At 58.2% G+C, this 14,779-nt stretch overlaps 1 protein-coding gene across 1 annotated transcript in view; it reads right to left on the reverse strand.

Moving 5' to 3' along the window:
• The window catches only part of TCERG1L (transcription elongation regulator 1 like), a 104,420-nt gene that overhangs the window by 24,558 nt on the left and 65,083 nt on the right, over positions 1–14,779 (reverse strand). The window contains exons 5-6 of the mRNA XM_080642069.1: positions 4,654–4,745; positions 1,803–1,891 (exon numbers count right to left, since the gene is read on the reverse strand). Coding sequence (XP_080498195.1) covers positions 1,803–1,891; positions 4,654–4,745 — 181 coding nt within the window. The remainder of the gene's footprint in view (positions 1–1,802; positions 1,892–4,653; positions 4,746–14,779) is intronic.

The following is a 14,779-nucleotide window of genomic DNA, read 5'->3' on the forward strand; positions in this document are numbered from 1 at the left end:
AGCTCCAGGGCCCGCCCGCCAACCGTGTTTCCTTAGTGGAGAACAGCTGAGGCCCAGAGGTCCTGCTGGCTACTCAGGAGCAGGGTGAGGCGGGCACAGAGTGAGGGGTGCCAGGGCAGCTCTGAGCCAGGAAGCGCAACCTCCTGAAGCTCAGCTCCAGGGCGGGCAGCTCGCATCTCTTCCAAAGGCTGGTGCCACATGAGGGTCCAGGACAGCTGGGAGCAATGCCTGGCACCTTTTAACTTGCGGGGGGACCGCCTCCAGCCCCTCCTGCTGCGGGGAGGTGTGCCACGCTGAGGGGCAGATGGAGACACGGGTGGCAGCCTACCCCGGTGCCGCCCAGACAGTCCTCACTCCCCCACCCGCCAGGCAGCACAGCTGATGGCCACAGAGACTAACCAGACCTGGGCCACGTGCCTGTGCGCCCAACCACCATCACCTCAACTCCGCTGCCTCTTGCAACCTCTTCTGTTGTTACCCAGAAACATACGTCCCCGTATTTAAATAATGAGCAGCAGGGAAACGCCAGGCAGGGACCCGCAGGTGCTGGCAGCTCCCGCTCTGTGGAGAGGAGACACCAAACACTCAGGCGGCGTGGGCTCAACACCAGAACGATGCCCAGGACCCCAGCCTGTCTCCACAGCACACCATCTTTCCCGGGAGCTCCATCGGACGGTGGCCGAGGGCTTCCAGAAGAATCCGCCCTCATAGAGACTCAAAGTGCACCTCCTTCGCCATGGCATCCATCAGAGCCCCGGCTCATCACACCCCAGGGGCAGCCAATCTCAGGGGGATCCCCACTGCAGGCTTTTCCGCCCGGTCCGAGATGTGTGGCATCGCCCACCTGCCCACACAGGTGCGGCCCATGGCTGTCTCCGGATCCGAGCGAGGCTGCCTGGAGACTAACCAAAATCAGCCAAGAGCAGGACTGGAAGGGCACCGCCCACGGGGTCCCCGGGACACGCCCGGCTGACGGCAGGCGGCACCTAGCGCCCACCGTGGCTGTGACGTGCGCCCTCTCAATGCGCATCCCGCCAACCCCCCCAGCCCACCTCCCACCCACGCCCCGCCGCATCCTGCTCTCTAAGCTCCGGTTCTAAAACTGTTTTTTTCCTGGAATAACCTTTTCATTCTGCCTCCAAATCACTCCATGCTGAAAGGGCATTCTAAGAACCCAATGATGCTCGCTCCCAAAGGCATGTGCGGTGTGACTCCGTGGAGGAGTCCTCACCTTTTTTTTGTTTTTAGCAATTTTACGTTCACTGGTGTCGTTATTAACAGCCACCCCGCTACTCTTCCTGGGTACAGGGAACCCTCTGGAGCTGCAGGGGTCACGGACACACACGCACCGGCATTCTTATTTTAATACATCTTCGCAGACGCACTGCCGCGGAACCGCATCACGGAAACACCGCTTTCCCCTGCAGGATGTGAGCGTGTGTACAACTGTACCTGCCATGAGCTGCCAATTAATGTTTACGCCCCAGTCTCACCTGAGGAGCATGCATCTCTCTCTGGTGACAAGGCAAGGCTCTAGCTCAGCCGTGGGCAAACTACGGCCCGCGGGCCGGATCCGGCCCATTCGGCTGTTCTATCCGGCCCGCGGAGCCAAAAGAGCGGAGGGTTCTCTTGCTCTCCCCTCCGCTCCTTTACTTTGAATTTATATTAGTTCACACAAACACTCCATCCGTGCTTTTTTTCCAGCCCTCCGGTCCAGTTTAAGAACCCATTGTGGCCCTCAAGTCAAAAAGTTTGCCCACCCCTGCCCTAGCTCCTTGTTCTTGGGGTTCGGGGCCTCTTACCAGGGGGAGCCGGGCACCGGAGTGGAGGCCACGGGTCTGCTGCCTTTTGCCGCGCTGTCCTCTCCCGTCACGAGGATCGATGGAGGCTCCTTTCAGCAGAAAGAGAAGAGCACCGTTTTATGCTTTTATTTAAACACTCGTCTTCAATGACAGGCAACCAAGGAAAGAATAACAAGTCTCCTGCAGACAGACCTGCCCACAGTGCCCCTGAGATAATGACCTGCTCTGAATAGCACCGCCAGAGGGACCAGGCAATCAGGCCGAGAAGATGGAATTCACGGCACAGCAGTGCATGGGGAGCAACTCAGACACGGGCATCCTTAATTATCCCGGAGGGGCCACACCGCCTGCTTTCACAGGCACGAGACGGGCAGAGCAGCCAGAGGTGGCTCCCAGGGGCCGTCAGTTCTTGGCGGCAGACAAGCCCACCGGATTCATCTCCGGAAACAGAGTGACCCAGCGGCTGGAGTCGCTGTGCCACCAAAACACTACAGTCGGTGGCCGAGAAACCGAAAGCTGCGAGAGGCCCTGGTGCAGCCGGGGCTGGCCCATCCCCGACCCTTGAGGGCAGGAGGAAGCGACAAGCCGCGTCCTTGCAGAGGCTGGCTGCGCCCTTGACTGTCCCCTCCTGGAACTCCCACGGGGGCCAGAGTTCAAGGGGTGGGGCAATGTGTAGGTGATGTGTACACAGCTGGGTTTGAAAAACACCGCGTTTCTGTATCTCTATTTACAAAATAAAAAAGAGGCCATGAACACCTAGAAGAAAATGGAGATTTATTTTCCCTAAACTTAAAAAGAAAAAGAAACCCAGCCGGTGTGGCTTAGTGGTTGAGCGTCGACCTAGGAACCAGGAGGTCATGGTTAGAGTCCCGGTCAGGGCACATGCCCGGGTCTCAGGCTCAATCCCCAGGGGGGGGCGTGCAGGAGAATCAACCAATGATTCTCTCTCATCATTGATGTTTCTCTCCCTCTCCCTTCCTCTCTGAAACCAATAAAAAAAAAATATTTTTTTTTTTAAAAAGGAAAACCCACGTGTCTATAAGACCCGAAGGTGAGATAAATCTCCAACGCGTACACCAGCTGTACTCTGTCGAACCATGAGCTGAGGGAGAGGGAGGCTGCGGCCTGTGGACACCGCCTACCCGTGAGCTGAGGACCGAGAGGGCCCATGTCATCCGGACCAAATGGCCGAGAGGAGGGACGAGAAGCCCTGGGGTGAAAGCGTTCACCCGGGAGCATTCCTGCGTGGTCTCCGGACGGGCACACCGGGCAGGGCGTCTGTTAACCGCCAGACGAGTCAACCCGGAAAGGAGGGGTCATCTATGCAGGCACGCGCCTCGGTGCTGTCCTGGGTCTCCCCACACCCCTCCATTCTTTGCGACAAGTAACTACCCTACGGAAATGACTTGTAACGTATATGGTTGCCCCTCCATTTATAAGCATCAGAGCAATCTTTCTTGGAACTTTGGGGTAGAAGAAAATGCCTTCGCTTCCTGTGATCAAACGAGAAGCATCTAGAATAATAAAAGCGCAATATGCTAATTAGATGAGACAGCCAAATGACCTTCCTGACGTCCTTCCGGATGACCTTCCGGACGAAGTCGGGGTTGCGAGGGCTGAGCCCCTTGCATGAATTTCATGCATCAGGCCTCTAGTAAGTCATAGAACAGGGAGTATTCTGAAGGGGTTGCATTGAAAAATACATTAAGACAGGAGTTTATATTACTAATCCAATTAGAAAAACGAGGGGAAAGTTTCATTATGGGGCTAACTGAACAGTTGCAACCCAATGAGGGGCTGCGGGGTAGTAGATGATCCTGCTAATTACTCGGGGAAATACGGTGGGCCGTGATTTGTGAGGGGCGGACACGTAAATTTGGTGGCGCTGGGATTGTGAGCCGCTAATTGCCGAGGCCCTCGCTCGTCCGGAGGCCCGCGCAGGTGATGGCTTCCTGTTGGCGATAAAAAATGGCTAATCACGGCGTAAAGCTCCCCTTCCACGCTGAGGTAATAAAAGTGAATTAGACACGCAGAGCACAGTGATAAAGAAAGTAGTTAAAGCCCTAGAAAGACTGATTAATAAATGTCATTCTGTACACTCAGCTCTCTCAGAGCGAAACCCTCCATCGAGGAACAAAATGTTCATTTGCACTGACATCCGGGATCCGTTCACACCGGTTCCGGGGCACTGAGATGGGGAGGAGGCCGGGGACACCACGGTGGTGCCTGGAATGCCACGCTGGCTGGAAAAGCAGCGAACTGGGCCGTCACAGGCCCGAGGCAGCGACCGCCGACCAAAGCCGAATGGAAGGGAGTGTGAACGATGCACTGGGCGGACCAGGGGCCTCCGGCCCATCTGACAGATCGGGACAAAATAAGCCCCAATTGTGATTTTCAAATGCAGCCGTGACAGCAGAGCTCTGGGGTTCTTCACGTGATAGCAACGTGCCCCACGCATTCACGGTTGGCCCTTAAAAACGCCACTTGGCAATCAGGCAAAGAGAAGGTCTAAGACCAGAACATGTTAAAAAAAAAATGTGTGTTGGGTTTTCGTCAAAAGTCAATGCCAAACACCGACCCGGCCTTGCCCACGGGGTGCCTGCCGCAGCCTGGCCACTCTGCGTGCACAAGCTTCCCCTGAAATGTGGGGACAAGGACACGGGAGCGAGGGTCACACCCAGTGAGCTCTGCTCTCCCGCGGCTCTTTTCCGGGGCGTCCGCTGCAATTTCTGGGTGTGACCGTCTTGCACGGGGACTGGCCAACCATCCGTGCGCGCCGCCACGGGGGAAAGCCGGTGGGAAGGGTGTGCAGCCCAGGCCCCCACCCAGGATTTCAGGTCCCGCGACCGACCTTGTGTCCTTCGTCCCTGGCCGGGCTCTTCCTCTCCCCGCGCAGCATCAGGGCAGGAGGGCGGGGCGTGCAGACCCGGGCCCTGCTTTTCTCTGCTGGACCAAAACAATCGTCATTAGCATCCCTTGGTCACGTCAGTTTGGAGAAAACTAAACAAGGGCAACATGTGGCCTGGACGGTGGTCTCGTGACAAGTCCCTCCAATGACGCCCAGCTCCTCTGGTGACTCCACCTGTGCCTGCTCGCAGCCCCACCCCCACCGCCGTCAGCCACACTCATGGCCGGGCCACGTGGGCTACGGGTGGAGGGGACATGGGCTCCCTGACAAGGACAAGAGGCCGACGGGGGGCCAGGTGTCGTAGGCTTCCACGGCCCATGGCCACCACGCCCGTGTGCTCATCGCTAACGTGGGCGCTGGCTCCGTCATGGACCAGACAACCCAGCGCTTCGAAGAGTAGTGTTTGGGAGACAGAAGGGGAAATGTCAAAAACGTGGATTCTGCACAGAAAACGATTTAGGTTTCATCTTGTTCTAAAACGTCTACAGAGACGTTAATCGTTTGTGAGTGGGAGAGAGGTGCCATGAGAGATGCGGGATTACCCACTATTCATACCAAGAATTAGGACAGAAGCCCAAACCACACCACCTCACGCCCACCTCACAGCCACAGCCACCGAGGAGCCCGGGAGGCGCCTCAGGGCCCTGAAGGTCAGGACCCTGAGGAAGCCTCTGTCCCACCCAGGAAGGTCCAGGGAGGGCTCGGCAGGAGGGATGACACAAAGACAGTGGCATCCCTTTACACACCTGTGTTCCTCTGCAAATGCACACGCACACGCGGAAGTGGCGGGAAGTTGCCTCGAGGTCCCCTCCAACTCAGGCATCTGCCCTTGAAGGGCAGAGGTGGGGGAAGGGCCAAAGAGCCCATCCCACCTGCACCCCATTTTCCTCAAGACACTGCCACTCTGGCCTCCTCTGATCCCCATTCTGGGGACGAAGTTTGCAGGAAGGGGCCACGTAGGCTGGACCCCACATGGGGCCTGAGCACCATGCCTCTGGAGGCGTCTGTACCGGGAACCCTCGTGGCTGCAGGCAGTGCCAAGGGGACAGCTCTGGACCTGGACCGATGTCCGGTCCCCACAGGCCTGCTGCCTCTGGACAAGGCTGAAGCACACAGAGCCGACTGGCCCCCTCGTCTGTCAAGTGATAGATGGGTAGACAGCAACGTTATGACCACAGTGAGGCTTGCTGCCCACTAGCTGTCACTCTGAAGACCCCACGGGCTCTCCCCAGCAGCCAGCTGGCAGGTCAGGCTGTTAAGGGGGCCCGGAGCTCAGGCTGGTGGCAAACAGACCATTTCCTCATGCAGAGGCGGCACTGGCCCCAGAACTCCTGAGCAGCTGTGGCCATGACCAAGAGGCCCACCTCGGGGCCCGGCCAGGCCAAATACAGGTCTGATTCACAACTGGCCTTGGGGAAGGAGGACAGGGAAGGTCGCCTGGAAGTCTGGGGGGCGGAAATGGGGTCCAGATGGGAAATCTCCATGTGGACCACCTGACGAGTATGTACTGACTGCTCACGGGGAGCCAGACCAGCCGGGGTTGTTTGTGGGGAGTGATCAGCTTCTTCCCTCAAAACACATCAGGCCTGGCAAGGCTGACCAAGGGCAGCGCAGGAGAGGAGCCCTTGGGGGGCGGGGGTGACAGTGGCAGGACCTTATCCCCTTGAAAAAAGTGGGGACAGAAAAGCCGGGCTCCCTCTCTGGAAGGAGCTCTGCACACTCTCGCGGCTCAGCGATTCATCGACCTCGTTCCCGTAAGAGAAGAATGCGGTGGGCTTGCCCGCGTCCAGACTCCACGGCCAGCCGGCCAGCCGTCGCCTCTTGGTCAGTAGTCCAGATCGAAGGCAACTGCTCTCTGAGAGTCTCCAAAATGAAGACTCAAAGGCAGCTGCCGTCCCCTGGGGTCAGGGCCCCGATCAAGGGCAGCGTGGACGGGACAGGAGGGGACGGGCCTGGAGCGGTTGTGTGCCCTGGCCACGGCGAAGGCAACCTATGTCGAATAAAGCACCAGGATGTGTTTAAACATTCAAAAAATGGCTTTTTAAAAATTATTGAAACAAAGAACTATTGCAGACAAGTCAGAATGGGTCTAACTTGTCAAAAAGATGCCTGGCCGGTGTGGCTCAGAGGTTGTCACAGTTAGATTCCCAGGCAGAGCACGTGCCCAGGTTGCCGGCTCCATCCCCAGTGTGGGATGTTTCTCTCTCATCATTGATGTTTCTATCTCTCCCACTGTGAAATCAATAAAAATATATATTTTTAAAAAAGAAAAAAAAACAAGATATGAGAAATATATCAGCATCTCCTAATTCGAAGAGTGATTCTGAAATTCAATCTAATTTTAATTCAATAATATTGACATCTCCCAGTCTCAGTTTCCTCATCCTATATAATAAATAGGTAATATGCAAATTGACCATCACTCCAACACATAAGATGGCCGCACCCATGTTGTCAAAGATGGCCACCACAATATGGCTGGCAGGGGAGGGCAGTTGGGGGAGACCAGGCCTGCAGGAGAAGGCAGTTGGGGTGGGGGGAGCCAGGCCTGCAGGGAAAGGCAGCTGAGGGGGGGGGGGGACCAGGCCTGCAGGGGAGGGCAGTTTGGGGGGACCAGGCCTGCAGGGGAGGACAGTTAGGGGGACCAGGCCAGCAGGGGAGGGCAGTTAGGCATGACCAGGCCTGCAGGGGAGGGCAGTTAGGGGCAAACAGGCTGGCAGGGAAGCAGTTAGGCATCAATCAGGCTGGCAGGGGAGTGGTTAGGGGGTGATCAGGCAGGCAGGCAGGCAAGCAGTTGGGAGCCAGCAGTCCTGGATTGTGAAAGAGATGTCTGACATCCCTTGAGGGGTCCCAGATTGGAGAGGGTGCAGGCTGGGCTGAGGGACACACACCCCCTACACAAATTTCGTGCACCAGGCCTCTAGTCTATAAAATGATCTCCTAAGTTCCTTCCAATTCTGGGATTCTGTAAGTCCACAGGACACCTGGAACTGTATGTATACCCCAAAGCAACACAAGATGAACACAGTGACCTCGGAGGGCCGGTGACAACATTCTTCATCTATATCCTGCTGGGGAAGGGGGGCTCATTCCCAACTCAAGGACACGGATTAGCCCCAAGGAATAGGCAGAAGAGAGAATTCAACTGTCCTATTCTGAAAAGCTAAGTGACCTCTGACAGACTGTCCCTTTGGAACCAACCTTCTCCGAAGAATTTGTGGGAAGCCTCCCCTTAGACCAAGAGGACCCCCGACCCACAGATGATCCGCACCACATCCCCTGGAGGTGCCGTAGCTTGGAGGGGGCAGTGGGATGAGGAGCTCCTGGTTGTGGCAGACCACTGGCTCTTATGGGAAGGGTTTACGAAGAAAATCCACGGTGACACCTGTGCACCTGGCCTTGACCCCCTGGGACGAGCTCAGCAGACGGGTCATTGCTGGGGACCTGTGCTGGGAACAGATGACTCTCTGGTGACCTCCATTCTTGGAGAGGCCCGGGTAGGATGTGGGGGAGGCAGGGGACAAGCCCGGAGCCCCTGGGGCCCATTTCCTGTTGGCCACAATCCAGGGGACCCATTTCTATGTGTAGATGTTCTCACCTTCAAGAACACATAACCAACCGTTCACCTACAGAGACGCCTTAAGGAGAAGAATGGGCGGCATTTTAGTCCAGCAGTCTCGCCATAAGCACCACCTTAAAATAACTTCCGCAAGGCCCCAGCGAGCAGGACAACCTCCTGGCTCACACAGAAGGAAAACAGACACGGTGCGCTGTGCTCCAGGTGAGAGGCCAGCCTCCAGGGAGGGCTACGATTATCTGTCCGTGTAAGCAGCACGGGCTCCTCTGAGAATCGTGATAATAAGAGAAAATGCAATTTATGTTTGAGATAATAGAGACGACACACTCAGGCCCACTGTCTGCGGCTCCAAATGAGGCTTGAAGAATGCATTGATTTTCAGAGCCTCTGAACGTGCTGACACACGGAGGGGACGGGGTCCTGGGGAAAGTGGCCGGAGCCCAGCCCTCACGCTGCCCGAGGGGTAAAGTGCACAAGCTGCCGGCCCAGGTGCCAAAGGAGGGGAGAGGCTAGAAAGACACAGCCAGCCCCAGAGAAGCCTGGGGGTGCCGGGGGCTGGGACTGACAGGGTGCTACGGGGCCCTGGCTGCAGCTAAGTGAGGGGAGCCCAGTCTGCACCCACCAGGGTCTGCACCCACTGGGATGTGCACCCGCTGGGGTCTGCACCCACTGGGATGTGCACCCACTGGGGTCTGCACCCGCTGGGATGTGCACCCGCTGGGATGTGCACCCGCTGGGATGTGCACCCGCTGGGATGTGTACCCGCTGGGATGTGCACCCGCTGGGATGTGCACCCGCTGGGATGTGCACCCGCTGGGGTCTGCACCCGCTGGGATGTGCACCCGCTGGGGTCTGCACCCGCTGGGATGTGTACCCGCTGGGATGTGCACCCGCTGGGATGTGCACCCGCTGGGATGTGCACCTGCTGGGATGTGCACCCGCTGGGATGTGCACCCACTGGGATGTGCACCCGCTGGGGTCTGCACCCGCTGGGATGTGCACCCGCTGGGGTCTGCACCCGCTGGGATGTGTACCCGCTGGGATGTGCACCCGCTGGGATGTGCATCCGCTGGGGTCTGCACCCGCTGGGATGTGCACATGCTGGGATGTGTACCCACTGGGATGTGCACCCGCTGGGATGTGCACCCGCTGGGATATGCACCCGCTGGGATGTGCACCTGCTGCGTTCTGCACCTGCTGGAACCTAGCCCAGCGCCCAGGCTCCCCTGTCCTTGGACACGGTCACTGTCCAGTCCTGCTGGGAGCACAGGGCTAGGGGGCTGAGAGGAGGGATCCTCGGGGTGCCGGGGAGCGCACACCGGGCAGTGCTGCCGGCTGTGATGGGAGCGGGCACCAGAGGCTCAGGGACCCTCCATCTGCACCTGCTTCCCGCACACGTGCACTAAGACAAGACTGTTATGATGATGATGGGTTTGTAGCGATTACAGGCAGTAGATAAATGGATTTCTCTAAACCCACTGCTTAGTTAGAACGGAAGAAAAGCTGATGTATGTAAGCAAAAAACAAGCAAAATGTCAGCATCACGACTTTCCTAAAGGTGGCATAAAACGCAAGTCGTCTGTTATAATAGAAACCTCTGCATACCAGGCTGCTTCGAGACGGGAACGGAAACTGCCCCAAAGTGTACCGTTCCCTGATCGGGGCCCACCTCCCTCCTCTGCCACCAACAGCACATTCTTGTCTCCTGCTCCGCGGCCATGAACCCCTCCCGGGCATGCAGGGGGCGGTGAGTGCTGTGCCTGGTCTGCCAAGGCCACAGATGTGGGCGGCCCCGCAGCAGGGACAGAGTTCCTGGGGACGCCAGCCTGCATGCCGCCTGCCCCCACCGGAGTCTGACCGCGCTTCCCACTCCCGCTTCTCTGGGTCTTGAACGAGGTCTGTTTCCACTATTTTTCCTTCTGGCAATAGACCTGGAGTGCCGCCTTTTATCTCACAGCCTCTGCAGTGCAGACCGTTAGGAAGTCTCCCCTCTCACCTTGCGGCTTTTCATCTTCCCCGAGTTCTCCTCGGAGCTTTAACAAACCGCTGCCTTCACAGGGGCCTGGAGTTGTTGGAGTGGAAACAGCAAAGCTCGAGGCCCCGAGGCCCATGCCCCGGCAGGTGTACATCCCAGCGGGTGCAGACCCCAGCGGGTGCAGACCCCAGCGGGTGCCCATCACAGCGGGTGCACATCCCAGCGGGTGCACATCCCAGCGGGTGCACATCCCAGCGGGTGCAGACCCCAGCGGGTGCACATCCCAGCGGGTGCACATCCCAGCGGGTGCACATCCCAGCGGGTGCAGACCCCAGCGGGTGCACATCCCAGCGGGTGCACATCCCAGCGGGTGCACATCCCAGCATGTGCACATCCCAGCGGGTGCAGACCCCAGCGGGTGCACATCCCAGCGGGTGCACATCCCAGCGGGTGCACATCCCAGCGGGTGCAGACCCCAGCGGGTGCACATCCCAGCGGGTGCACATCCCAGCATGTGCACATCCCAGCGGGTGCAGACCCCAGCGGGTGCACATCCCAGCGGGTGCAGACCCCAGCAGGTGCACATCCCAGCGGGTGCAGACCCTAGTGGGTGCACATCCCAGCAGGTGTACAACCCAGCAGGTGCAGACCCCAGTGGGTGCACATCCCAGCGGGTGCACATCCCAGCGGGTGCAGACCCCAGTGGGTGCACATCCCAGCGGGTGCAGACCCCAGTGGGTGCACATCCCAGCGGGTGCACATCCCAGCGGGTGCAGACCCCAGCGGGTGCACATCCCAGCAGGTGTACATCCCAGCGGGTGCAGACCCCAGCGGGTGCACATCCCAGCGGGTGCACATCCCAGCGGGTGCAGACCCCAGTGGGTGCACATCCCAGCGGGTGCACATCCCAGCGGGTGCAGACCCCAGCGGGTGCACATCCCAGCAGGTGTACATCCCAGCGGGTGCAGACCCCAGCGGGTGCACATCCCAGCGGGTGCACATCCCAGCGGGTGCAGACCCCAGCGGGTGCACATCCCAGCGGGTGCACATCCCAGCAGGTGTACATCCCAGCGGGTGCACATCCCAGCGGGTGCAGACCCCAGTGGGTGCAGACCCTGATAGGTGCAGACCCTGGTGGGTGCAGACCCCGGTGGGTGCACATCCCAGCGGGTACACATCCCAGCAGGTGCAGACCCCAGTGGGTGCACATCCCGGCGGGTGCACATCCCAGTGGGTGCAGACCCTGGTGGGTGCAGACCCTGGTGGGTGCAGACCCTGGTGGTGCACATCCCGGCGGGTGCACATCCCAGTGGGTGCAGACCCCAGTGGGTGCACATCCCGGCGGGTGCACATCCCGGTGGGTGCACATCCCAGTGGGTGCACATCCCAGCGAGTGCAGACCCCAGCGGGTGCAGACCCTGGTGGGTGCACACGCACAAATCTGCCTTTGGCCCCTGAGAACTCTGCCTCAGAGCCCAGGTGTTTCCAGGAGATGTGGCCACCTGTCTTACTTGAGCAGGATTATGAATGTAAAGCAAGACCTAGGCATGAATGACATCTCAGCAGCTCGGAGGAACGAGCAAGCTGATGGAGAGAGGCCTCGAAGTGCTTTTGGGGAAGGCTGATGCAGGACAGTAGCTGAGTGTCCCTCGTCCCCACCAGCTGGGCGTGGACAGTGTGATCAGGGGCACCACAGCGGGTCCCACAGGCTGGAGAGAGCCACGTCATGGCTGCGCGTGCGCCCGGCCTTCCTCGAGAAGCGGGCTCCTCAACCTCTCGGCACAGGACACCTGCTCTCAGGGGGACGAGCCTTCACTTGGAAACTGGCCTGGAGACCTTCACCCTCAGAACCTGCAGTCCCCACGGCCCCTGCCACCTGAAGCCCACGGCACAGGACAGGCCTCCCGCCCACTTCGGTTCCCCAGGCCCTCGGACCCACCCTGAACCCAGCCCCCTCAGTGTCTATGCTCCAGGTCGACTACCGCATCCACACCTGCTGGCTGCCCATCAGGCTGAACAGAACCAGCCTCCATGAATTGTTTCATGGGGAGCAGGGCGCCTCCCCAGAGCCCGCTCACCTCTCCCGACTCGAGTGCTCAGCGACTCAGGTGCTCGCCCCGTGGGGACACGCTCTGCGATGCCATCAATGAGGGGCTCCTGTTCCCTCTCGTGCAAACGTCAGCCCAGCTTTGCAGCCTCTGCTGACCAGAGTCAATGTCACACCGTGGGGGTCCTGGGAGGCTCCTGTGAACACCCCCACCCTCTCCTTGGGGGGAAGAAGCAAGTCTGTGCTGAAGGGCAGGGGCAAGCAGTCACTGTCAGAGCTGCTGGCTGGGGCGCTGGTCACCTGGGCAGGAGCTGTGCCAGCCGTGGCCATGATGGAGAACCTGTCTGGTCCCTTTTCCGGGGTCACGGTGAGAAATCAAGCCATGCTCAGAGGTGGGGCTGGCCTGCGTTATAAATACCAAAACGTCAAAATCTGTAACATTTAAGTAGGTGTTCAAACTTTTCTTCCAGTTTGAAAATGCGCTAAACAGAGGTCCAAAGAACGTGCCCCTCAGAGCACCCTCCCCCAGGGCCCCTGCAGTCACCTCGGCTCCTCCAGCCTCTACGGCAGCCGGTGTGGCCGAGCCAGCCCAGCCCGTGACCCTGGGATGTTCAGGCGGAGTCCCACCCTCCAACAGGACCACCTTCAAACCCAAGTTGTTAAGCAAGGATCACAGATGTTTTATTTTGATTTTGAGGTTAATGAAGATTTTGCTAATCTATACTCTATCTATAATAATAAAAGCGTAATATGCAGATTAGACCGGACAGCCAAACGACCTTCTGGACGTCATTCCAGACGTTCTTCTGGACGAAGCCGCTGCAGCGGGGGCTGAGGCAGAGGCAGTTAGGGGTGATCAGGCAGGCAGGCAAGCAGTTAGGGGTGATTAGGCAGGCAGGCAGAGTGGTTAGGGGTGATCAGGCAGGCAGGCAGGCAGGCAAGCGGTTAGGAGCCAGTGGTCCCAGATTGAGAGAGGGTGCAGGCCAGGCTGAGAGACACCCCCCACCCCTGTGCACGAATTTCGTGCACTGGGCCTCTAGTACTCTATAATCATCTATAACCTATAACAAGTGAGTAGAGCCTTGAACAACATTTCACCATGCTAGGAACAGCCACAGGCAGCCTACAGCGCTTTCACGGCACTAATTGAGGGAGGGCCCCCTGTGTGGTCGGGGTGCAGGCACCCTGAGTTCCCCGGCAGCCACTCTGGTCCCACCACAGAGAGGTGTCCGCCTCTGTGCCTGGCAACATCAGTCCTTCCCGAAGACAAAGGGTTATAACTGTTGCTTCATCTTTTGGCCAAAAATATGTGCCCTGCTCTCAGCTCGGCCTGGGAGCTGTGTCTGGCCGGTAGTGAGTGGCTCACCAACCCTGTGGCCAGGGGCACCCCAGTGAGGCCCTCTGGAGCTGGGCAGGTGGCTCGTACCCATGCTGACAGAGACTCTGGGACAGTGGCATTAAAGTGAGACCCCAAAGATGAGAAGGGATTGGGGGTAGGGATGTCATATGGGGATGAGGCGTAGCAAGTGCCAAGTCCAGGAGCTGAGTCATCTGTGACCTAATTCTGAAGCCCAGGTGCCCGGGCACAGTGAGGGTCAAGATGGGACCAGTCAGGGAGCCAAGGTCAGGCCAGGCTCAGTTAGAACTGTCACCCTTCTTCCCCCCGCCCCGCCCCCCCCTCCCCCCCCCCCCGGTTTGTACATTGCAAGGAGCAGTGGAAGCTGAAAAAATGTAAGGACAATGACATATGAAATTTGGCTGTAAATAACGTCATCCATCATATAGGTAGCATAGTATGTCGTGTTTTTACATACAGTCAAAATGACTGCCTCTCACGTTCACCCTGAAGACGGTTCTCAAGGCCGCTTTCAGCTGTTACTATTCGTTCAGGGAAGAAAGGGACGCCGGAGGGGCTGTGCTATTCTTAGGCACACGGTGAGACGCTGCAATTAAGTGCTGCGGCCTCAGATATCGCACTTAATACCTCAGCTACCTCAGCATGCGTAGTCACAGCTTCGGATTTCCACCTTTCTCCAAGTACCTTTTTATATAGCCTTCACTGACACATGGACGAGAAACGCACGATTGCATATATTCTACTCTAAATTACATTATTCAATTTTATCGGAAGAGGAACATTTTTGTTAAAAAAAAAAAAAAGGATTCAATATTAAAGCAACTGTCGTATAAAAGTGAGGTTTGTAAGGGCTGAGTTCTGGAACAGGGGTTGCGACCACTGAGTGTGCGTGTTATGAGCGATGCTTTGAAGGCGAGCCTCGCCGCTGGGCCTCTGGGTGCATTCCCAGGACAGGGAACGTCAGGGTGCAGGCACCCGCTTGCTCACACACACGCTGCCCGCCGTGGAACTGGGCCAGCAGCCCCCAGTCTGGAGGCTCTACGCTGTCCCTGGTCCGCGTGCTTGAGACCGACTGTCCAGTTCTCTGGCCGGGCTGGGACCTCCCCCACCATG

This window comes from Plecotus auritus, assembly GCF_963455305.1.
Source record: "Plecotus auritus genome assembly, chromosome: 9".
NCBI lineage: Eukaryota > Metazoa > Chordata > Mammalia > Chiroptera > Vespertilionidae > Plecotus > Plecotus auritus.